Source organism: Xylocopa sonorina, chromosome 1, assembly GCF_050948175.1.
Source record: "Xylocopa sonorina isolate GNS202 chromosome 1, iyXylSono1_principal, whole genome shotgun sequence".
In the NCBI taxonomy this organism is placed as follows: Eukaryota; Metazoa; Arthropoda; class Insecta; order Hymenoptera; family Apidae; genus Xylocopa; species Xylocopa sonorina.
In genome coordinates, this window is record NC_135193.1 from 21,234,881 (window position 1) to 21,260,011 (window position 25,131).

Below are 25,131 nucleotides of genomic sequence, written 5' to 3' on the forward strand. Positions count from 1 at the left end.
TAAAAAATTAATCTTCCGTAAACAATAATATATAATACTTGTGCAAGATTATACAAAAGATAAAGATATATTTATATATAAGTAAAACGTAGAAGTTAAAAAAAATCTTATTGGTAATCGATCTTCAAAAAGTCTAATAATCGCAAACAAATAAAATGGAATGATGTAATCTTTAATTTCTTTATTTTGTACTTTTATTAAAGATTTCAAGTATGAACAAGATAAATCCATTTGTCAAAAAAGAAAATTCCAAGTGTTAAATAGATAAGATAGTAAAAGTTTAGATTGACGTCGAAAACTTCGTTAGATATTACTTATGGTTTTCTTCAGAGATGGCAACACGATGCATTTGTACTAGAGCAATTGAATATTCGTCTGTTCAAAAGACGCGCGCGTAAAATACTAGAGTGTAAGAAAAATTTATGCAGTTGCAATGAATTGTTGCATAAAAATATTGCAACGATACATCGCAGGCAAATCTAGTACGTTACGTGGGCTTGTGCATACGAATGATAATGCGCGTTTGAAATACTTTTTAAAACTTATCCGCCCTACGATTTATCTCGTGGACACACCAAAAAACAGGAAACTTAACGATAATAAAATATGAATGTTAGAAATAAATAAATTGATTTTTTCTTTTGATTATCGACACGTTAAATACGTAAGGCGTTACTTTTACGATCGTAATAAGTGAGTGCGTTCTAGTTGGATAAAAAAATATTTCGATACGAAAAGTCGGAAAAGGGGGTTGGATGTGTCGGTGGTCGGTAGGGTTGTTGTGGATGCGCATTGGACGTCGGAGGAGTCTATCGCGTATCATTGCCGACGTTCCTGAATCGCATCGTCAGTACGCGGTCGCGCATTCCATGCGGGAACACCTGTTTGCTCTTTCGGCTTCTCCATCGCATTTCCGATCTCAAATCACGCCAAATATCTTTGTGTCCGTTCATCTATTTTATAGTACATAAAATAGGAAACAGAAACGTTTCCAAGTAAACCGCGTTAAAGCTTCGAGACGAAAGTAAGGAACGCGTAATAGGGATACAGAGGATATTTGTACTAAAAATTCGTCCATTTAAAGTCGATGTAGAAGAAGTAGAAGGGAACGAGACGAAATTCACATCGAACGAAAAAGTTGAGGAAAAGTTATCGTCCAATAATTATATAATTGGTCGGTGATTAGCGACAGAGGTCGGAGGAGAGAAAGAGATATATTATTCAACTTATCGGTGTGTACCCGCGAGACGTACGAAAACCAAGAGTAGAGTATTATTGAGCAGGGGAAAGGAACGAAAATCGAGAGAAAGAGGGAACGAGAGGAAGAGTTTTAACCGCGAGAGAGGAACGTCCTCGTGACTTCAACCACGTGTCTCTCGTGGTCCTCGTTTAAACACGCGTAAGAGCAATTTTCTTTATTGACGTTCGTCGGTTGTTCGTGGTTGCTCTTATAGGCAGTCACTCTTGTCTTCTTTACTCGAAGTTTTATTTTTTTTTTTTTTTCAAACGCATCTGTGTGGACGAGACAGAAATTGGCATGCGATTTCCTCGACGTCGACAGTTATTTTCATCTTCTTTCGCATGAATATTTCTTTGATTTTTTTTCTATGTAAACGATTTACTTGGTTCGTCCCTGTACCGTTCTACACCGTGGCATGCAACAAACATCGTAAGTGTTGCGATATTCCATTTCGATCCTGGATTCGTTTTTTGCATGCCATTCTCGCCCCTTCAAATTTGTACGATTCAAGGGAAGTTCCCCTGGGAAGTTACGCTTAATCTGATACCATCAGCTACGATCGTAAATTAAACGCTCGTTTCGGCAATCTCATCTAGATGATCCGATAATTAAAGTTTTATAGAATGAGTGTCTTTCTTTTTTGTTCCAAGACAGTTTGACAGAGATGATATCGGTGAGTTTCTACCGAGAGCTGGTCAAGAGTTAACAACGTCGATCGTGCTAAATATGATTCTTCCTGCGCCGAACGAAAGTATCAGTTTTCTCTTGGACTTGGAATTTCTGTCAAAGACTTAAAAAACAACAAAGTTTACTTTTCTCATTTCATTAATCGTACGAGTTTTCCCAGAAACGATAGCGACGACAGCGATGATCGAACGGGTTCACTTGATATCGATAGACGCGAAGAGGAATCGTCTGAATCCGATATGAAAAAGGCATCGAGTTCGGTAGCGTTTAATCGTACGCGAAAAAGAGCGGAGCACACACATCGTATGTACGTAAGATTGCAGCTCGTAGATTATTTGTAGTCGTTGCTATTGAGATGGTTTGATGGTAGCCCCTTCCCCGCGTACCTTTATATCGAGACTGAATGGACAGAGAGAGAGCAGCCTCCTCTATGAGATAATACGCCTGGTTATACCTAAGCCATTCAGGCCCGAAGTCGGATCCATCGAATCGCGAGAGATCGCGTGAGGTGAGGGTGGACACCGTGGCCCCTGCAGTCATGCTCACCATACAAAACGAGTGAGTATATCGGTTTGCATGCGATCGAATAGAGAGATACCACACGATACTTCGGCTGCATCGATTCATCCTGGGATACCTGTCATTATTCTGCGCTTTCACCTCCACTGGCTTTTCAGAAACCGCCGCCATGCCGATGCTTCCTATTTCGAGCTTTTCGTTACGATCTTAGGGGTCGCTGCTCGATCCGTGACCTTTTTGCGGTTTTACCAAGCTTCTACACCCGAAGATTAAGTAAATATTACCGAGCTAGATCCGGGGAGGTTGGCCTCCCTCCAAGATGTCTCGTCTGAACGGTCCACTTTTGTAACGCGTTCGGCTCTTCTCGGCCAATTTTCTACGCCTCGTGTCTCTTTGCTCGTGTACCTTCGCTAAACGCGTCATTTTTCATCATCATTTATTTAGATCTCCTCGAACGTCGCATACCTTCTGTCCATCCAACTAGACGCGCTTTAAGAAAATTCCGCTATTCCCCGGCGCCAATCCACTCCTTAAACTTTCTTTAAGCACCGAAACAATCGTAGAGCCCCCTTCGTTCTCTGTTGTTGGTTGGGTTTATGGCTTCGTTGATGATTACACGGGGATATGATAGAATAGAAAGGTACATTATAAACGAGTACGCCGGAAGCCCCGAAAATAAGCCCCTGTGGCTTCTTAATTACACGATCTTCGATAGGGTGGTTCATCCGATACGATCAATGCATCGAATGCTCGTACTTTACGACCATTCTATATCTCCCTCTTGATCTCATGAACTCTCACGCAGTAATTTTGCCGAAAATGCGAAATCTGCGACGCGAACACGCGTAATTTCGAAAGATGCAGATTTCTGCCAGATACCATGACGCGGTCCCTAGAAACGACGCGAATTCCCTTTGCATTGCATGTAGTAACGCGGCAATAAAGCACTCTAGTGCATAATCTAATGGCGCGTTGTCTTCTGTGACAAGTATGGGGCAGCGGAGGGACGGCTTGCACCATGCCTCTCTGCGCTGTTCACTAATTGCGGCCTGCCCTCTTGACTAAGTAGTATCGCGTTATTTGTCCGAGCGACAGCAACCAATTGAGAGTTGTTCGCGGATAAAAAAAAACTCGTCACACGTGCTTGCGTTCTCGATAGAAACCGTAGAAAGCCACGGTTTTTCTTTCCTACGGATCCCTTCTTAATCTTCTAGTTTCTTCCCCGATAAAGTCGTTGATCGATCATCGTGTCTAATAATTCAAGCGTGGAATTAGTTTTCGTTTCTGCACCGTGTATCTTCGATGCTCGGAACCTTTACCACTCGGATCAGCTTAAATCCGACCATTTCAACGATGTTAGATCTTTTCATGCAAAAATTTTTTTCTTCAGAAATGTGTGTGTCACGACTGCGAAAAACGGCAGAGAAATTCGGCTTTTCCTGATTCCCCTGAGACGCTTCACCGTCAATGTCAACAAGTGCATCGCGTGATGCTTTCATATCCATTCGTGTTAATCCACAATTTACATTGGAAATAAAACCATTGGTCGGAATGTATGTCATCCTCTTTGTCGTTGCCTTCTTCTCTATTCGCTTCTATCGGTCGTGAATGTAAGTATATTAGTTCGTAAATTATTTATAACGAACTTTATCATAAATTATTGTCTCTTTGTTGGAGAGCAATCTTTGTCAAGGAACGATAGATTTTTGAAGAAGAAAATATAGAGAACGTAACATAGAGAAGAGTGAAAAGTTTCCTCCGTCGAAGATTCGATGTCACGGCGGTTAACTTCGTTTGCGAGCAAGTTTAGGGAAAGAAAGGAGTCCTCTCATCTTAAACTTGCTTGTTTCTCGTAGGATATTGCTTCGTATACAGAGAATAAAGGACAATGCGCGTGCAGTAAGGATCACTTTGTTTTGCTGCGGTTTACTAAACTCAGCTGCAGACAGTGACTCTCCGTTACTACTCCCTTATGATTGTACAAATGAATTGAATTCGAGAGCGCATTCAACCGAAGAACTAAAATGAAATCAAATCAGATTTTGTTTATTTCATTCCTTCGCACTCGACCGTTGCGTTCTACGGGCGAAAAAAAAGATAAAAAAAAGTTTGGCCGGTTCAAAGAGAGAAAACAGGACGTTCTTACTAATTTGTGTCTGAAGATATACTTCTGACTTGTGACAATCAGTCGCCATTCAACGAATAGCTGTCGTTCGATCCTTTCCTCAGACCTTTGAGTTCTTCCCGTAACATGTAAAGGAAGGAGGTGTTGCTCGTTTACTTGATTATTTTATTTCTCTGATGAATTAGAGGGAGGCCAGTGTGAATGACCAACCAGTGTACACCTGTTAAATGAATAAAAAAAGAAGTGTTGTATAGAAGCGGTAACATTTTAGCAGCCACTGAATTCGTGGCCTCGTATCGGATGATACATAGAGGTACAAAGAGGTAGCATAGAAACGTTGCACAAATTTATACGCTAACTGTAATCTACTCATCGACGTTAAGTGTGTATGGTATACAACTTTCGATCGTTCGAAGAATGACTCCTGTGCGCCGTGCAGCGGAGCGTAAAAAGTCTGCCTTTTAATATAGTTAAGCGTAAAATAGCCCGTATAGTTTAATTACAACACTCGCCCCGCTTGTTGCGCGTACATGCACACACCTCTACCTACACAACCTCTACCATAAACGCTAATAAAAGGTTTTAATGCGTATGCACGTTCCGAACCTGCAACTAAGTGTACATACCACAGCTTCTGCCTGTTCGACGAAAATTCGAGTCAGTTTTATCGATCGTCTGAACCGTTGTGCGTGACATTGGAACGCATCATGGTATTTTTATATCGAAACGCGTTCACGCAACGCCATCGTTCTCATCGTGCTCGCGTCTCTGATTATCGTGGACTATCGTGGTGTTCTTCTCGTTGGTGTGTTCCAGTCTCAATGAAATTTATCTGAATGTCCTCTATGTCGGGGTGATATTTAAAATGATGCACGAATTATTTCAGCATGTCACCCCGTAATGGCTCGTGCGTGGCGGAAATAAGCTCGGTGAGGAGCCTCTCGTCAGACGATGTCTCAGCAACGAAAACGAACCGAAAGAAGTCCTGCTGGGCACGCGCCACGGATCCGGCTCATCGCCGTGGACGTCGAATTCAGTTACTGCAAATGTTGGTGCTACCGTTCATACCGATTCTGGCGTTGATCGTCCAGACGGCTAATACCCTCCACGACATCCTGATCTATAGGCAGGAAGTCTCCGACATTGAGACGCAGGTGATATTTAATTAATAACTAAACCGTTTCCTACCGTTTCACGGTTGTGGTATCCTCTCGAGTTCACGATCAGATCTGATCTACCGATCGAAACAAATTAAATTATGCAATTAGGGCACGTGTAATTCAGTGGCAATCGATCGGTGAACCGTTTAAAAGTAACGAAGGAACAAGTAAACATCTAGCGCACCTACGCACTCGTCCTTTCGAGCGTAGTCGACGTAGATGCGTTCTCGATCTTGCTGCGTTCATTTCTTCGATTGTTTTACCGCGCTGGACACAGATCGCGATAATCATGGTTTTTAAAGCTTTTGCGAATTTCATAATTACACGGATACGGTCAAATCGATTAATTAGAAATGTCCGTTATCGATGTTTTAACATCCAATAGAATCGCCCTTAAAATCGATAGTATACCCATTTCGCTTAGTGTACCAGTGATAAATTAACACGATGCATAGTAACGAATGTTTCACGTTGAAAGCTCGCGTTTCCCTCCCGATATTCGAACGAGAATTAAAACTGTTCATCGATGGAGTTCTGAGGTAAATTTCTCTTCTTATTGTAAATTGCAACACGTTAACGTGGTTTTTCGTGATTATTTTTTATTGTTAACGATAATTGTATCGACTCGCATTGTTTCAATTGACTTGTCGATATTGAGTTGGCATTTTCATACCACCGAAGATGATATTTTCTATTGTGATGCAAATAGCCAGCAATAACCAATTCTATCATAACACAATACGTTGGTCATCGACAAAGGTAGACCGATATTGTTTCATGGTGCGTAAGGTTCTTCACAATGGTTCTTCATACAAAATCGTATTGTTGTCAGTAAGCGATCGGTTCTCGAATATAGATTGAATTCCAATTAATAGGAGAGCGAGTATACGATGGCGTACACTTTCGATGATTCTATTACGTCGATACTGTTGAATCGTTTCAGAACGGATCTAATGAAAAATGGTCGAAGCGCAAAGTAACACGTAAGACCCTCGCCCTCGTCGGAGTTTAACGTTCTGTCAACAAGAGGTCGATCGTTACGTAAATAAACGAATATGGATGGGTAAAGAGGATTAATAATCCTTAATTCCATCCTCAACCGGTGTCAAAAAAATGTCCATATCAGAACGAAGGAGTCACGTTCCGTTTGAGCACGGACGTTATCGCGGCACAACCCTAAAAGGGACGACGAGGGGAACGAGTGGTAGAACTGATCGAAATTCATCGAAACCGGGTGTTGCCTGGAGTGCACCGTTCGATCTCGAGTTACTTGTTTAACGAGTACGGTGGCTTAGCACGAGGAAGGGTGGAAAAGAATGGACGCGCTCTCCTCGTTTGTCCTCGTCCCCGTCTTCATCGTTCTCGATGTTTGCCATCGTCTCTTGGTAAGCGTCGCGTCGAGAGTTTTATACCCGTTTGCGCCGCTGCTCTGCCACACCCTCTGTAATTAAAAAATAAATCTATAGGAAAACCGAAGAGGAATCTCGTCCATGGTTCACCGACTCCGCCTACCGCGAAAACCACTTAAATTGCCTATCTAAGGGCATTTTGTTCCGCATAATTAAATTACTCGTGGCGCGCCTAACAAACTGATTACATCGATTACTTTGGCATTCGCGATATATTAAATTTCCTCGTAGAAACAGCATGGTTGTATCACGACTGTACCGACTTTTAGTCATTTTAGCAGGCGAAACGTTCTCTTTAAAAGGTACCGTGACGAAGATCCATACTGATTTGTCAACACCGTCACGATCAATTTCCTCGCAGTTGATGCTTATGAAGTTTATTCATTCTTTATGAACGAACGCGCCATCAACGCAGGACGCGTTATCGAAAGTCATTTGGAAACGCTAAAGTTTGATCGGTCATCGATTATTATGCATCGAATTGGAAAATTTTCCGCGTACACGTTCACTTCGCAAAGGGCCGTTCTCTTCTGTATTGTGGACAAAGATGCAATAATTGACTGTCATCCTTTCGCGAACCTTTACCAAGAGAGCTGATCTATAATTGTTGGAATACTTTATGACAGTGAAACATAGGAGCGTCACAAGTATAATAGAAGGCCATTTAGCCACTTAGAAGTTCGAGCGACCACATGACGTTCATACGTACATACATATATATATATACCTGGTAAGTGTTCATCCACTCTATCCTGTCCACTTTGTCCTTTCGTCCCTTACGATTAGTTCCATCTCCCTTCTGAAGTTCCATGGACGCGAAAATAACACTGGCCATTAACTGGCAAAGCCTTGGTCCGTGCAATTTATGATACTCTAACCGTCCGGCCGGAATGGTTTTCAAGAGGATGTCCGATTCCTAACGTTATCACGTCCTTTACTCTTTTCGTGCTTTTTTTAATCATTTCTTTCGTCTCCATCTTACAGGTAACGATCGCCACGGATTTGGGGAAGGTTGTCACACGGATGCAGCTCGAAAGGTCCGAAGTTGCCTTCTTCATTTACACCAGCGGCAACACTCTGAGGTATCTCTGAGCATTCGTTACGTTCTCAAGTTTTCTTAAACACTTTTCAAGAATTAAATAGACCAGAATTTCATGGACCAAGAATTAAAGAGACACGATTGAAATCTGCGTTGATTACTATTGCGATTATCAATAGTAGCTAGTGTGCGTGACTCGATGATAAAGCTCGTTTCTTTCAAATGGTAGGGACACTTTAACGTAAAGGTCAATGAAAACAGATGGGCAACAGGGTGTTCTCTAATCTAGAAACTCTCGATCGGATACAAAGCACACTTCAAAGTGTTTTAAGGAAACAATCTCGGCACGGGAATGTAAGGACAACCATCGATTCGAATGGCTTAGCAACGAAACGAAGATTTATTTCAAACGAATTATAACGAGTGCAAAGATCACACGAAATTAATTTTGACGATTCCTAATCCTTAAAGGAACGAATCCTTAAAGAAACATCGTCTAATATCGTCAACGATGAAACAAAACTCCAAGTCTCGCCCCCTATAATTATTGGCACTTGCAAATTCAAGGTTCGAGACTGTGATCAGAGCCGCATGATCAGCGAAACGTGACATATTTACCTGACCCTTCCGCTTCGGTTCTCCTATTGAATCGAGGGAAACTCCGTGAAATATTAAACGAAATTTTCTTGATAAAAATAATATTCGGAAAACGTCTACGCTTTGCGAATGTAATGTTCTGAAATAATAAAAACCGCATAAATAAGCTAGGCGAACTCCTCTCCACTAATTTATCGAGGCAGCACTAATACGTCATGGTGTTTTGCGTTTGTTCAAGGTCAAACTTGACGCAGAGGTTCGCCATAACCGATCAGGCTCTTCATAACATGACTACGTGGCCCCTGGTCTCGGTGCCGAGGGACGAGAGCAAGACGCAAACGTATGACGTGGTCAGCAAAGAGGCCTTCCAAGCACGCCTCGAGGATTTCAGGTAACGAATCGATTAGCAAATACTCGGACAGGCTCTCTTTACTCTCGATAGAATCCACGTGTACTATATGCTAATGACGTCAGGGGACGCTCCATGTGGCCGATAGCTTTACCTTAATTACCACCACAACTTTCTTTACGTAACCGATTAAACAGTTACGCGTGCGATTTTCTTCATCCTTGGCTTTACACCTCTTTTGGCAATCATTCTAAATTAAGCTTCGGGGAGAGACCTTAAAGCGGAAGCTCCGAGTTAATCATTCGTGGCGTGTCAAAGGGAAACCATTAAAAAGTATAGAGACTTATTTTATATATATATATATATATATATATATATATATATATATATATATATATATATATGTATACGTAAAGCGGATAAACCGTTTAACGAAGGTATGCTTGTGCATTTGGTTAATTCTATGAACGCCGCACTTCATCGAAGCAACGCTCGATTGTATGGAAAGTTACGACCAAGGCCTCTATTCCCTCGAGCCTTCATTCCGACACTTGTTGAATTTCCATTCAGCCTCGAAGAGTGGAGAATTCTCTTTCGCGCGTATCTATCCCCTACTGTTCGCGATACGATAAAAACTTTGCTTCTCGATGCCCGATAAATTCATCAATTTTTTACGCAACATTTTTTCGCGCAACTTGTTTCAATTATTTTCCGTTATTATTTTATATCAGAATGAATTGTGGTGCTGTTGGATAAATTTTAACAATACCGTGACGCTATAGTGTGTAAATGACAAAATTACTTGCACGTCAAACGGTATGGATTTTCATCGGCCGCTCTTTCTCTATCTCGCGTATAGAATAGTAAGATAACACTAAAATCATTATAGTACGCGCACATACACGCGGCGTGTAATACAATAGAATCATTCGATTATCTAATTAGAAAGGGAGAGCCGAAAGGCGCGGCAAAAAAGAATACGTACGATATGGTAGAAGCGGTGTATGCTTTTATAATAGCACCGCCGTGTCACATTCGTCTTGGCATATCGATCGATTATAAAAATACGTATCCAGGATCAGAGTTTTCAAAGACCATGTTCGAGACGAGCTGCCTCTCGGTGCATCTCGATAAAACGTAAAGGACGAACTCGACGGAGGGGTATCGAAAAATTTGCCAACTCCCATTTGTTTTCGGAACATCGTGTCCGCCGGTTTCACGTGAACTTTATCGGGATATAGAAAAAGAAATTGATAGTCGGATATCGTTCGACCATTAGGATTCTAGAAGGTAGAGAGAAACAGGATGGGGCAGTATTAATGTACTTCGATCGGGAATATTTGCAGAAGGCACGTTTTTCACTTGGACAAACTGAAAATGGAGGCCGGCTCGGCCACCGGGCACGTACATATGATAAATCGATAGAGGCAACCAAATATCGGTATGGGCAATTTCGATTCGTTATTCTTGAAGTTAATTTTTATATTATAGAGACCCGTTTAACTTCGTCGATCAGCATCGGTCTGATCATGAAATATTTATGAAAAGATGTTAGGGAAGTATTATCGTTAGAACTTTAACTGACGCGTTACTAATCTGTCCCGCAAACGGCATCAATTAAGGGCGTCGTGTGTTTCCCGTATAAATTATGTAGGGTGACGCGTTAATACAATGGAAATTTCCCATCGCGTGGTCACAGACCTGTGCTATTAGCTTTTAATCGTCTACCTTCGAGATTTAACACCGTGAACAGTTTGTTTTGCATTTTTCTTCGATATACAAAAAAAATAAGGACCCTTCTCTATTTCTCTGGACGGTGGTAGTTGCACGACTCGAAGCGACATCGTGCCCAATGCTGTTGGATTCTAGACGTTCTTATATAGGAAATTCTCCATTGATCGACCCGAGAGCTTGTGGTTTTCGCATGTAGCTATTATACGGGCATATATCAGACAATCGGACACATTTCTGTCAGCGGGAACAACCCGATAACAAGCCACTAACAATCCTCTTCTCCTTCTAGCAAAGATATTACGCAGTTTGACAAAACTAAGGGGGGTGGACGGATGCGTACCGTGGTAACACTATTTCAACGAGGGCAAAATAACATCATTCAGTTCCCGATATTCTATGTATTAATCGCTAAGTAAATCACATAATTATCGTAGCCGCCTGGATGATTATTTTCAACGTTCAAACGAACCTCTATCATCGTGGCTATGTTTCACTTTGGCTAATTAACGTTCTAATGGCATTCCTTTCGTGTACCGTCTCCACGCATACAACTCGACAACAAGCCTGCTACATTGTAATCGAATCATCGAAAGTTCTCGGAGCAACTATTACCGCGTAGCTCGTCGCTATTAAATACGGAAATGGCTAGCGGTTAAGAGAAACACCTTGGCCGAGTCTATCTGGGTAAGGTCTAGCAGAGAGCAGCAGAGTGATCTGAAAATGGGCAAAGTTTCAATACGAGTAGAATTTCAAATGAAAATAACACACACGCATAACATACGAGAGTACGTATGGAGCTGCGATAAATTCCCTCAAAGAAATCGTACGTCGTTTTCCCTCAGCCGCTTCGCAGTCTTCTCTGTCGAACTACCTTTATGAGCAATGGATCAGGTTGTCACACATGACCGCGCGACCGCCCATTTGGAGCAGTAGACAATATTTTTAGACCCCTCTATACCCACCTCCCTCTCTCCGCCCCTACACTCTTTTCTCTTTGTCGCTTTACGATTATCGTGTCTCTGACTAAAAGCTGCCCTGATACCTCTACTATCTGTTGACTCGACTCCGACCACCCTTCGCGACACACGGTAGCTGCCAGTTTCGGGCAATGAAATTTCCAAACTGCTCTTCTTCCGTCACGGATATCTGGCGACGAGAGAATTCCAATTGAAGCTTCCCTTTGTTAGGTTTCACGTAAATGCTTAAACGGAGGGCTCTACCTCGATAATCGAATGCGGAAGGGATAGGTGGCGAAGCGTAATTTGAACCCATCAGCGGAGAAATCAAATTTCTGACGTATCGACAGCAAGATTTAGTGGAAGACTTTGAGTACAAAGTTTGTTCGTTCCTCAGGCAGAAGATAAGTTCGGAGGAGAGCACCAGCATCACCGAAGTGATGGCCTGGTATACAAGCGTGAACGCGGCTATGCTGGACCATCTGACTAATCAGATCAAAGAGACGGACAATAGCGGAGTTTGGAGGTAAAGAACGATCTGACAAATATATTCTTTAAATTACTATATATCTAATTCGAATATCTAAATTCGTATAAACGAGAGTACGTTGTGCATTTCAGGTATTTGATAGCTTTTAAAAATTTGCTGAGGAGCATCGAGAGCTTGGGTATTGCTTCCGTGTACGGAATCAATTACTTTGGACGTGGAATCCTTATGGGGGACAATTACGTCAGCTACGTTCGCCATGATGCTCTCGGACGTGATCTCCTCAGTGGATCTCTCACATACGTGCCTTCTCTCAAACATTTTTATGCTGAACTTACTCGCACCATGCCAGATTATGGAAAAATTAAATCCAGGTACGCGTCGATCATATTGAAGCTACGTAGTTAACAAACAGGAAAGGATGAAGGGTTTTGCTTGGAAAATATGCGTTATAGGCGAGATGAAATTCTTAAGAACCAGAGAAGGGAGCCAAGCGTCGGCGATGCGATCGCTTATTTCGATTCAATGGCAACCTACGTCGACGAGCTGCGTAAACTTCAACGGGAATTACGTCACATGATTAAGTAAATTTTTTAGAATGAAATATCCTCCCGTTGAAATTCCAATTAAAACGCCGTTATTTTTCAACAGGGATTATGTGAACTCAACTCTGCAGGATGCGAGTAACAAAGAAGTTGCTGGGATAGCTATAGTCGTGTTAGTGCTGGTCGTATCTCCTATCATTATAATACTAGTACGTAACGCAGTTGCAACGATACAAGTAAGTAAATTCCTTTTAAAATCCAATTACAGTTTCTACGTATCTTCTAAATGATTGTGCAAACTATGTTTCCGAGGTTTTTAATGTATTTAATACTGCTCTACGAGGCGATAAATATCTGTTTATTTTTGTCGGAAATATTTAGATATACGCATCCAATTTGGCGCAAAAGGCACGGGAATTAAAACAAGAAAAGGGGAAAAGCGACACGTTGCTTTTTCAAATGTTACCCCCAAGCGTTGCCCAACAATTGAAACAAACACAACAGGTATATGTAACGAGCAAAATATTAACTACGATTATTATTTTAAGAAGACTATTCTATCGATGTACAAGCGATTCGTTTGCTCAAAAGGTTCCAGCGGAATATTATGAAGCAGTAACCGTATATTTCAGCGACATCGTTGGATTCACAGAAATTGCAGCCGAGAATACCCCTCTAGAAGTAATACTTTTTATCGTTATATACAAAACGATTCACGGACTTATTTTAAAAGGATTTTAAACGTTTTAATTATTTGAATGTTATTTTAGGTTGTCACGTTTCTAAATTCGATCTACAAACTGTTCGACGCTCGTATCGAATGTTACGATGTATACAAAGTCGAAACGATCGGTGACTCGTACATGGTTGCATCCGGTTTACCCGTTAGAAACGGTAAGTGCGTTTATTCGCTTCGTTCGATTAGATTTATTTTCCATATTCCTAAGCGAAGATGAATTTTTTTAAAGGAGACAAACACGTATCTGAAATAGCGACGATGGCCCTAGATCTTCTAGCAGCATCGTCGGTATTTCAAGTGCCAAAACGGCCTGGAGAACGGCTTCAAATACGGAGCGGTGCTCACACGGGACCCGTTGTTGCTGGAATTGTAGGAAGTAAAATGCCTCGTTACTGTTTGTTCGGGGATACCGTGAATACGGCCAGTCGCATGGAATCAACTGGCGAAGGTACCCCCTGTTTCTTATTAAAACGTTTAAACGTTTTAATTACTCTTGTCGAATAAAATATATATTAGTATGTATTTTGCAATTATTATTTATTTTCAACGAAGCCCTGCGAATACATATTAGCCTAGAAATGAAAAAGGCTCTAGACGCTGTAGGAGGTTTCAAAATCGCGCATCGCGGTTTAGTGGACGTGAAGGTAAATATTTGAGTAGGCTCCTGTTAAAATAAATTCTAGCGTGTGTTAATGCATCGATACGATGAATTTTCTAGGGGAAAGGATTGATGGATACCTACTGGCTAGAATGCAAAGACGGCGGAATCGCTCGTGCCGCGGAATTAGATCTGCCATCGTTCTTTGAGGATGTTCGACCAGTTTTCATACGCCGTTTACGGGAGGAGGGTACCCTTTGATGCGAGCCGTATTCCCGACGGGACCTCTGGTACCTGACTCGACCACCTACACCTTACATTCGCCTCTCGCAACCCAACCTTATCGATCACCTGAAAAAACCAACGCAAGGTCGGAAGAACCGGCTGTCCACCCCAAATCTTCACATTACACCCGTTAAACCACCACCTCAGTCACAGTCCAGCATCGAGTCCCAGGACTCCGTGACGTACGAAGGAACCCAATCAACGACACCCTGCCCACCGAGTTATTCCCCTGCGAGTCAACGAAGTCGTTACTCTCAACCGAATCTACCCACTCTTCTGATATCCTACGACAGAAGATCCGGAGGCTCGCCGGATCGTCGTATAAGAATGTCTCAGCCTATACTGAATTCCAGCTTCAGCGGCATTAATTTCGCTGGGATGAATCGCGGCTCTAGGCTGTCTTACACGAGCCTGAGAGCAGCTTCCGGAGATAACAGTATTAACGAGGAGGAAAGATTATCAGCGCCAAGCGTGCAGGGCTTCGGCGGAAGCTCGAGAGGAAGCTTAACGATGGATCATGGTTCCTCGAGGCTGTCCCAGCCGGACGTAAGGCGATTCAGTTTACGGCAGGACGCGCCACCGAAACGGGAACGGCTTTCTCAGCCGACTCTGGTTATCGGCGACTATCATCCTGGTCGTGGTCAACAGAGATTATCTCAGCCCTGCCTAAGTACCGGGAAAGACCTCAATTTGCCCACGATGGTCTTCCACTCACCCTCGCCGCCGCCTGTGAAACATAAACGATTCTCCCCCGCTATACATGCCAGTCAGAGGGACCGTTTGTCGCAGTTGGACATTGGTGGTAAATATAGAAATTTCAAGGAATCCGCGGTAACCAAATTCAATCGGGACAGATTCTCGATACCAGAATTGGAAACGCAAAACGATCTCAGGTTAATAGCTGGTACACCAAAGCAGAGATTCAGTTTGGACAGTCAACTTACGCGTAATCAAGACACGACGCGATCCAGGTTACTGCCAATCGCTAGTTCGCCCATCAGTGAACACCAGCAAACTAAGATCGAGGAGCAAACAGGTGTTGCCGGGGTTAAACTGAAGAGTCCCACTAGAGAAGGCCTCGGTAGTGTATTAATGGCGAGTACCACTCCCGTATTGCCGCCAAGCGAGAGGAAACGGTTGTCAACCGAGTTAAGCAGGATAGCTACTGCCGTTAGTCCATCAGCTTCAGCTATAATTGGTACGCAACAAAAGGGCCAGTCGACGTTGACGACGACCAGGCTTCACAGGTCAGTCTCGCCGATTCCTACCAGAGAAAGGATGTCGGTGCCTGAGATAAGAAATTCGAGTCTGCGACGTTTACTCGATCCACCGATGAGACAAAGGCATAGTATCACGGGTAATCTAAGACAGTGTATAATCTCTCCCATAAAGCCTCTCGACTTTAGCAAGAAGTCACCGAAGCATCTGTTCGAGGAGGCTTTAGAGAGATTTCGAAAAGACGAGAAAGAGGAAAATCGTAAGACTGAAATTTTAAACTCGGAGAGCATCGTCCATATAACCGATGAACCTAAACATATTCAGAAACACTACTCGTACACGTATGAAAGTACGGACGATGGTTCTTCGGTGCTTGGAAAGATAAACATGTCTACGATATCGAAAAAGAAGTATTTAGAGAGTAATTTCGACGAGAACGAGCAGGTGATTACAACGGTGATCGAAACGGACGTGCCAATGATAATGGCCAATCCGAAATACGTGAAAAAATCGTCTTATTCGAGCGAAACCCCAAAATGGATTAAAAAGTATTTAGAAAGCGAAAGTCCGAAAATAGGAAGAAAGACAACGAGTAATAAAGAGAGAAGTACTAGAAAAAGTAGTAGAAGGAAAAGCTCTCTGGAATCGATGGAGGATGAGAAAATTACGGACAAAATTCGTTCCAAGTCGGTAAGTAGCGGTGAAAGAAGTCCGATGCTGAAAAACACCGGTATACAATCCGAATTGAAGAATATGAAGAACACGTACGTAAGAATCGTTCCCTCGAACAAAACTGAAGAAAACAAGTACGAGGTGAAAATAGAGAACAATTGGATCGATGGAAATATTCATGGACTCTACGGCGACGAATGCGATGATACGGACTCCGATGATTCCACGTCCATTTAAACGAAAAATAACGATACTAATGACACGATGATCGAATAGATAGAGTAAAAGGGATTTGTTTATAAAAATTGGTGCAGTGAAATTAAAGAAATTTCATATTCTGTACTTAAACCATTGATACGCTACGAATTTTATGAAATTGATATTATATTTTCACTAGTTACCAATCAAGGACACCATATAATAGGAAACAATTCGATTAGCCTAAAGCACAATCTTAAGAACAAAGTAATGAAAACTGACATACCTGAGATTCGAAATATTTCACTCATATTATTGTATATACTGTGAATTAATAATCATAACCAGTAGACATTAACAGAAGAAGAAAGAAGAAATTTATATTTGTAACGACGATGGTGACTTCAGTATCTGAATGCATTCGAGTCGAGGAGTATTGTTTTTATTCAAATAAAATTATGATAATAATCTGTAAATATGTTAATTATATATATTCAGTTGTGCTTATCGCTAAATGCATAGTTTACAAATTTTATAAAAGTTCGAGACTTTTCATCAATTTCTATTTTATTTCCAACATTATGCGAAACTTGTCTTCTTTCTAAAATATTAACATTTCTTAACGCTTACTGTTGTGAGCGAAGTGGCAGTAGAAATGCATTCTGGCTAATATGTTAACTAATATATTAGGTAGATAAAACATACAAAATGTTCATTTTCTCGTCGATATACCACCGACATTAAATTGCAATCATTCTACAATATGTGTGCTGGAAAATTTATATTTCTTTTTTTAAACTAGTCAATGAATAAAAGATACACGTATGAATGCAGTCACAAATTCCTATTAATGAATTTTATGCGTTATATTATAATAAATACCTGTGAAAACAATAATATTCAGATAACTTTATGTAAAAAATGTATATCCTCTTAAGAAGTTATATACAAAAAGACTCGTTTCTCGAATAAACTTTACGTCGTATAAGTAATGTGTACTATAATGTTGTGATATTATAACAATGAAACGTAATCAATGTAATGTTATAATATCGTAAACTCGGTATGAATGTAATATTGCGGTTGGGAGTGTAGAACTTAGTTTATCGTTTATTGTTAGCATAAAAATGTTAGTTCTTTACGTATGTCATTGAATATACAAACAGTATGTGTTTACACTCTCAAATGTAATCAATATGAAAAAGTATATAAACTGTATTTAATTTTTAACAGGCATGAATTTTTTGCATACTGTTCGCTCAATTTAATTAATTGTTCGGTGACAAGGAGAATGGACATGACATTAACATAACTCTTTAAGGTACTTCGTTACGGTTTTTTGTTAAAATGCATGTATTGGAAAAATTTCTGTACGTATATCAAGGTATTTGTATATTTTGTTCTTTTCTAATACTTGAACACACACGCAAGAAATGCTATTTAAATTAGACAATAAATACGCAACGTGAACATTGTAAAACATAACGCACCTCAAATTTACATACGTGTATTATCTTGAACCTACTTATTTGAATTTCAATCAGTATTCTTCATGAACTATCAAATTATTTTTTAACCGTAAATTCTGATATTTCGGTTTAAAGAGACAAAAATTATATCATTATAGTAGTTTGTACGCAGAATGAAAAAGAAGATAAGATTAATTCATAATAAAGACTAAATTTTAAAAAATATATATCAATTAGCGTTTTAAGTGTAAAATACCATCAGATAACAACTTTGTTATGAAGGCGATGTTCTTTCAAGCACGGCATAGAACAGAAACGATTTAAATTATACTCGAAAGGTACCTGACCCGCCATATTGACACCACATTGAAAGCACCGTGAAATCAGAGTGCAGCCTTGCTTTAAAATACGTTGCTCTGCAGCCAATGCTCTCTGCAAGTCATACATACATATATATATATTTAGCATTGAATTAAAGGTATTAGTTATTCATTTATATATTTACCTTTTCTCTGTCACTGAGGCTAAGGAATCTTTGTTTTGAATCTTCTTCTTGTTTCTTCAGCTCAAATTCTTTCTTTTTCACTTTATCTTTTTCCCGCTTCACTTTCTTTTGTTGCCTCTTTTTTAATAACTCTTCTTGTTCTATTTCATCGGTAAGTGGTCCAGGTATTTGGGACTGCGCATATGTATTATTTTATAAACAGTAATAATTGTGGCTTGTTAAAAAAATAATAAAATAACGCCGTAATATACCTTGCTATAATTAAATTTATCAGGATTAGCACCCATAAATCTTCTGAAAGTATTTCTAGTTTCCTTGTCACTTGCCGCTGCATATGGTGTTTGCAATTTCTTATTTCTATTGCAAGGATCTGATCCGATGTCAAGTAATTGCCTGAAACGAAGAAATTGGTATAAAAAATTCCTCAAAATAAAACCAATTATATTAATACAAGATCGGCATACCATACTAATTTCAAATGTCCACCGAGAGCTGCCAAATGTAGCATTGTATTACCATCTTCGTTAGGATCATTTACCAATTTTGTCACATCGCTGTTGTTTATAATTGAACAAGAATCTGCATCAACCTTATTTTGTTGTTCCAACTCCACACTCTTTTCTACTTCAATGAATAAACTATCAATAATAGATGATAACAGTTCACTATCACCTAATTTACATGCAGACCATAATTTAACCTTGGCATTGGCTAACATTTCATTCGTTATGCACTCTGAAAAAAAATTTTATTTCGCTGTAAACATGAAACATATTCGTTAAAAAATAATTTACCATCCTTTTTCGCCTTCTTCCTCTGTCGACGAGTTTTTTTATTTTTCATATATCTCGGCACCGTGTCTTGAAATGCGAGCAAATTGTCGTGAAAGTCCACTTCTAATTCTTGTTCAATTAATGAAACATTCATTGGAATATTATCAGCACCTATTTCCGATTCCGAAGATGATTGTGCTAATTTAGCAACAATGTCTGAAAAGTAATGTGACTAAATAACGATTCATTTAATTATATCACTGTATTATTATATTATATTTTTTATTTTGTACCAGGCAATGGTCGGCATGGGCTTTTTCGTGGTTTGGCTCTATCTATGTGAGATCGAGGATTTCTGTGTTGCCTTTCAGGAGACGACTGTTTAGAAACTTTACTCTTATCATTATCTTGTGGACAACGTGCATTATTGGTTGCATTAGACTCGCATTCTCCATTTTCTGTTTTCTCTAAAATCTCACCAGATACTTCACTTTTTGAAACTTTCTTCCTAATTGGTTGACGGGGTGAAATAGGAAAGGAGTCTGTAAAATCAGCTGCAGACCCTTAAATAAATAACATTAATGTGAACTAAGTTTAGATATATTCAAATATTTAAATAAAAAACATGATAATTAATATCATACCATAAATTTCCATAGTACTTAATACATCGTACACCCTTTTTACCTCGCTAAATGTTGCTCTACGAGTAGGAAATGGCAATGGTCTTAATCTTAAGTCATTTTTATCTAATGGGGGATTTTTTCCTCCAAATAATACAGTACGATTATATGGTCCGACCGCTCGATATAGAATTAAGGAGGAACTATTGATGTGAGATGACCATGATTCGAGTATATCCTGTACATGCTGTAAAAAAAAAAAAAAAAACAAAGCGTTAATGCATACGAACAAATTATGTTTTACTTAAATTAATAAACGAAAAACCTGTAAGAGTGACGCCTCGTTATAACGACGCAAACTAGCTCCAGCGCTCTTTGCATGATTGGTCGTTGTACGTGAGCTTTGGGCAAAGCCTTGTTTTGCCCTTACCGTATACGAATGAAATGTTTTGTGCACAATGGGCTCTCCATCTACAATGAAAAAATAACTTTACAATTCTAACGTTAGAAAATATTTTTTACAGATAAAAAGTTAATACCTTGAAATACAGCTGCAGCAAAATGTCCTCCTCCAATCATGATTACAGTCCATGTTGTTTTCCTTCCACTGTCTAATGCCTGAGCAATCATCTCATTGTCTACCTCTGGAATTTCCTAAAATGTAATTGCATCTCTCCTGATCAGGCAAGTATAGACACGCCAAGTGATTCTAACAAAGTAGATTAAATTACAAGATAAGATCATAGACAAGTATGTCTACACTTAGAGAAAAAGAACTCGCAAAACTATACTCTCTAGCAGTATGAAGGAACAGACCTTTTTATTGTGAAGTAAACATCTGTATATACTAAAAATATTTCCATCGTCGTTCTCAAAGAAAACTTTCGAGTGACGGCTTGCGGTGACCAATAAAGTCTCAATTTTTTTCTCTTTTGTGATATCATCGCCACATTCTACATCTGAACTATCAGAAACCGATTCTGTACTTTTCCCTTTCTTTTCAACTTTCTTATTTCTATTGATATTACATTTACTTTCGCAATGTCCACTAGATGGACTTGCTGTTTCTGAGACATACGTTTCATCTTCATTCTCAGAATCTATGTCACTTCCAGATAAACTTGAAACATTGCCTACAATATTATAATCCTGTTATATTTCTCATCTGTGCCCGAATGTTATTTTTAATATCAAAGCATTAACAATTTTTTTAGTAATACCTTCATCGGCTAAGAGATTAAATTTTTCTTCGCTAATAGATTTTAATCCATGCAAACGCTGCTTTAAATTATATCGGTGCCAATCTAATTTGTAATGAAGTCTTTGTTGTGCTTTATCTTCAAATATGGTATTACAAAATGAACAACTTAACGAATCTGATACAACTAAATCGTCAAGTTGACTCAATACTTTTTCAGTTTCCAAAGCTAAAGTAATAAAAAATTTCACTTTACAAATTATTTGTTTATTGATAATCATTTGCAGTTCTCAAATTTATAAGAATACGTTTCTATAACATTGAACATATGGAATTTACATATGTTAGGGGTTTAAACATTAACAGATTCGTGGAATAATCGATTGATTAAAATGACGTAATTAAACAACTAGCAAGCTAAATGGCTAAAATTTTAGCCATTTAAAAATTTTAATAAGATTCGCTATCTGTAAATATTAATGACCTAAACGTAATTACCTGATGATGATCGCGATTGCATGCATTGCGCAACTTTAATTCCTCTTGTAATTTTATTAAAATCTTCCTGATTGTATATTTTAAATGTTTGATGATCCATCATTCGAGTCGTATGCCAATCACTTGAAGACGATGTTCTTTTACAACTACCCTAAAAGAATAATATACGATCACCAACGAAATGAATCAAAGAAATAACACGATCGTAGTTGAAAAATATTATTCGGGACATTGGACATGCTTACTCAAGAACGAGACAGAGAAACCACAACGTTCTACGTGGTTCTACTAACCTTTTAACATACGTGTATTTTATTTCGCGACGATCAAGAGACAGTATCGAACAAAGCAGTTTGGCTCCCCCGAGGACAAATAAAAAATAATTTATAATTACATTTACGACATCATTAATCTACCGTTATAAAAGAGAACGATTAATTTGATTAAAATAATATTCTACTAATGTGAATAATTCACGCGCAATATCAATTTTTACATTATATTATTAAATCTTGAACTAACTCGAACTTGGTATGAGATTACATCATCGCATACATTATCTTCCATATACGAATTGAAGTTAGATCAACGCAATGTTTGAATGGCTATAAAAGTCTTCAACTTCTAATGGGAAAGATGGAATTATTCTACATCGAAGATTTTTGTTATTCCTTCGAAATTCCTTCATATCTTTTACATTATACAAGCGTATAAATTTCATTTAAACGACGGAAGAGCTAAATCACGAGTGAAAAAACAACAAGAGGGAACTAGAGGGAACATATAAATTCATAACATAAATCATTCTTTACAGTTTTATTTTTTTACAGTTCAGATAAAATATATATACTGATTATCGTTAAAAATTACTGCCAATAATAAAAAATATACTTCAACATTGTTAAATTTATATATTCTTGAAAGAGTTCCAGTCTCTGTACATATGCATTTAGTTAAAAAAATATTCTGCGCATTGCACAATAATCATTACAATGATGCAATCATATTTTATATATACATAAATTACATAACACTATGAGGTACTACATATAATACTTAACGTTTAGCTGTTCGCCGCTACATAATTACTTTTCACCTATTAATAAATAAATATTATATTAACACATGTAATCAGTCTTAAATAATTACGCGAAATTAATACAAGCAGAAGTTAGTTTATAACATTGCGCAACTGTTGTACTTTCTAAAACTTTACATATTAAATATTGCCTATTATTTCACATTATTGTTTTAACATATTTCAATTTCACATAACACGTTTCATCGCTTACAGATTAAATTAATAAGACTTGCCATTTTATGTTATAAACTTTTATAAGCAAATCTGTTTACCTTCAACTATAGATAGGATTTACATTTTTTCATTTAATTCCTTTTTTTATGCAAAAAATAAAAGCATTACTATATATATAACATCAATTTTTTTCATTGTGAAAAATTTCTATGACACGTACAATATAAATTATTTACTTTACTATCATTAAATTAAACAAGTTATTATATTAACATAAATAATAAATAAATATAATTATTACAGAAAATTATAAAATTCATTCAATATCACAAACATTCATAACTGTAAGTACACTGTTTTGATACCTTTAACACAGATATGGGCAACCTTTGCCCGTATGAATATTTTTAAAACAAGCAGTTGTGTAAACATTCTGCATGGCAGATCCATATAGGTACCATGCCTGACTAATTTGGAACACGTATAGATTCAAGTATACCACAGTATTTATATACCATATATTACTGCATGTTTTGATATTTTTCAATAAAACTATGGCTAATATTTAAAATTTGTAATGTTTCTTCATCGCACAAGGAATCAGAATCCAGAGGAACTATTCGTAAACAGACTTCATTCTGCCTTATTTTTTAATGTTATTGCTAGTTCTATGTGATGCAAGATTTTTGTACTTCTGTATAAAGGATTTCTTAATTCTGGTGACATAAGCGACCTGCATGGATAAAGGTTGCCCGCGTCTATTTTAACATACTTATTAGAGACACATATAGATGAAGAGTAGTAATCCATTTAAAATTGCGATTAAATAATTTATCTGCGCTCCCATAGCCTTTGAAAGTCTGAAAGTGAAAGAATGTATTTATTTACATAATGTATTTATATATGCGTATAAAATTGACACAGAGTCCACACAAGACAGACACCCAAGTTTCATAATAAACGTTAATGCGATGATAAATTTTTTCAAATCCTAACTTACCTTTGCTTTGAGAAACTAAAAGGTGAAGGTGGATTGATTCCAGGAATACTACTATCTTTGTAAATTACATACAAAGACAAACCCATCATAGTAAGACCACACACTGCTGCTCTTATTAACCATCCATATGTTTTAAAACACAACATTGTTACACTTGCAACATAATCGTATTGACTAATGTTAGCAAACTTTTCGCTTATAGCTGATAATTGTTTTACATTAAATTGTGACACGTCAGGTATATGTGATAAATTAAATACATTGGATGCGTTTGAAAACATTGATACTGATGACGCTATATATTCAAAATTATTTTGCAGCTTTATAGTATTCCCTAAAGAGATGATACGAAAATATCAGTACCAATAGTATTTATAAACTTGTTAGTATGCAATGCAGAGGCAAAGTTGTTTTTATATGTTTAAATTCATTAGCGGAACATAATTATCAATTGTACATTCTATGTCGTTAAATATGTACGACCTATATTTACTAAAATTTACTAAAGTAATTCACTTCGAATAATAATTGATAGATTTGATTATGAACTTGCAGCATTAAACAATTACATTAGATCAAAGCATAAATTTTTTGTTATCGTTTGAAACTTGTCAATACGAACATATTAATCAATAATTAATCACACTCTCATGATTAATCAATTTTGTAACAAAATAGATGTTTAAAAATGCAAATACGTGCAACACATATGTACCAATACTTTGGTAAAAAAAAAAAAGGGGGGGCAACGGTTTCATTTAAATGACACTTACCGTAATTTATGTATGATTTTCCCAAAACAATGGACAATGATATTATGAGTAGTAAAAAGATAAACCTTCCTTCGTTCATCTGTAGCCCGTCCCATAACCTCGTTGACGTAATGTAATTCTTAGTTTTCACTATATTCTTGGTTCCATTGAGACGTGAGTTCAACTTCTTCTCTTCCATTTTTATTTCGACTCACATAAGACATGCGATCGCACCAAGCATTCAAACGATTATGAATGACAAACGATACGAATCGCTAAAAATAACAGTTAATAATAACAACAACATACCTATAAACACACGTACAGATATGATAGGTATATAATCTGCGCGCATGCGTTTTAGAAAATTTTATTCTCAGGGCTGTGCGTCAGTAATAATTTCTACAGAAATTTAAAAAACGCGAGAAGGAGAAAGGGGAGTTGGAAATTTTTAAATAGAACACGACCTTTTGCCCACGATCTAATTTGCAAATGCTAAAG

The 25,131-nt window shown here is 38.3% G+C and overlaps 4 protein-coding genes across 7 annotated transcripts; 2 read left to right on the top strand and 2 right to left on the bottom strand.

Moving 5' to 3' along the window:
* Window positions 1–1,240: 1,240 nt before the first annotated feature.
* On the top strand, window positions 1,241–14,445 carry LOC143432265 (uncharacterized). Of its 3 annotated transcripts, none has more exons than XM_076909047.1 (14): window positions 1,241–1,399; window positions 5,458–5,725; window positions 8,125–8,222; window positions 9,015–9,167; window positions 12,213–12,341; window positions 12,437–12,676; window positions 12,758–12,886; window positions 12,954–13,083; window positions 13,229–13,351; window positions 13,439–13,528; window positions 13,618–13,741; window positions 13,816–14,034; window positions 14,139–14,230; window positions 14,305–14,445. In XM_076909047.1, the coding sequence occupies exons 2-14, from the start codon at window positions 5,459–5,461 to the stop codon at window positions 14,443–14,445; spliced, it is 1,935 nt and encodes a 644-aa protein (XP_076765162.1). In that variant the 5' UTR covers window positions 1,241–1,399; window position 5,458. The 3 variants fall into 3 exon arrangements, with proteins under 3 accessions (XP_076765162.1, XP_076765160.1, XP_076765164.1); XM_076909045.1 differs by lacking the exon at window positions 1,241–1,399 and adding an exon at window positions 2,147–2,485; XM_076909049.1 differs by lacking the exon at window positions 1,241–1,399 and adding an exon at window positions 4,788–4,884.
* Window positions 14,446–14,796: 351 nt separating this feature from the next.
* Window positions 14,797–18,042, top strand: LOC143432294 (uncharacterized). Its single transcript, XM_076909050.1, has one exon. The coding sequence runs from the start codon at window positions 14,797–14,799 to the stop codon at window positions 16,594–16,596; it is 1,800 nt and encodes a 599-aa protein (XP_076765165.1). The 3' UTR covers window positions 16,597–18,042.
* Window positions 18,043–18,235: 193 nt separating this feature from the next.
* On the bottom strand, window positions 18,236–21,788 carry LOC143432256 (tRNA endonuclease ANKZF1). Of its 2 annotated transcripts, XM_076909029.1 has the most exons (12): window positions 21,624–21,788; window positions 21,148–21,354; window positions 20,744–21,060; window positions 20,467–20,581; window positions 20,253–20,398; window positions 19,949–20,174; window positions 19,598–19,867; window positions 19,326–19,520; window positions 18,996–19,266; window positions 18,783–18,924; window positions 18,532–18,705; window positions 18,236–18,458 (listed from the first exon to the last, which is right to left on the bottom strand). In XM_076909029.1, the coding sequence occupies exons 1-12, from the start codon at window positions 21,724–21,726 to the stop codon at window positions 18,285–18,287; spliced, it is 2,340 nt and encodes a 779-aa protein (XP_076765144.1). In that variant the 5' UTR covers window positions 21,727–21,788; the 3' UTR covers window positions 18,236–18,284. The 2 variants fall into 2 exon arrangements, with proteins under 2 accessions (XP_076765144.1, XP_076765153.1); XM_076909038.1 differs by lacking the exon at window positions 21,148–21,354 and having other exon boundaries at window positions 21,624–21,787.
* A 1,740-nt stretch (window positions 21,789–23,528) lies between these two features.
* LOC143422957 (uncharacterized) lies at window positions 23,529–24,945 on the bottom strand. The gene is made up of 3 exons (XM_076893956.1): window positions 24,652–24,945; window positions 23,879–24,212; window positions 23,529–23,738 (listed from the first exon to the last, which is right to left on the bottom strand). Exons 1-3 carry the CDS (start codon window positions 24,827–24,829, stop codon window positions 23,654–23,656), a joined length of 597 nt encoding a protein of 198 aa, XP_076750071.1. The 5' UTR covers window positions 24,830–24,945; the 3' UTR covers window positions 23,529–23,653.
* Window positions 24,946–25,131: the final 186 nt, after the last annotated feature.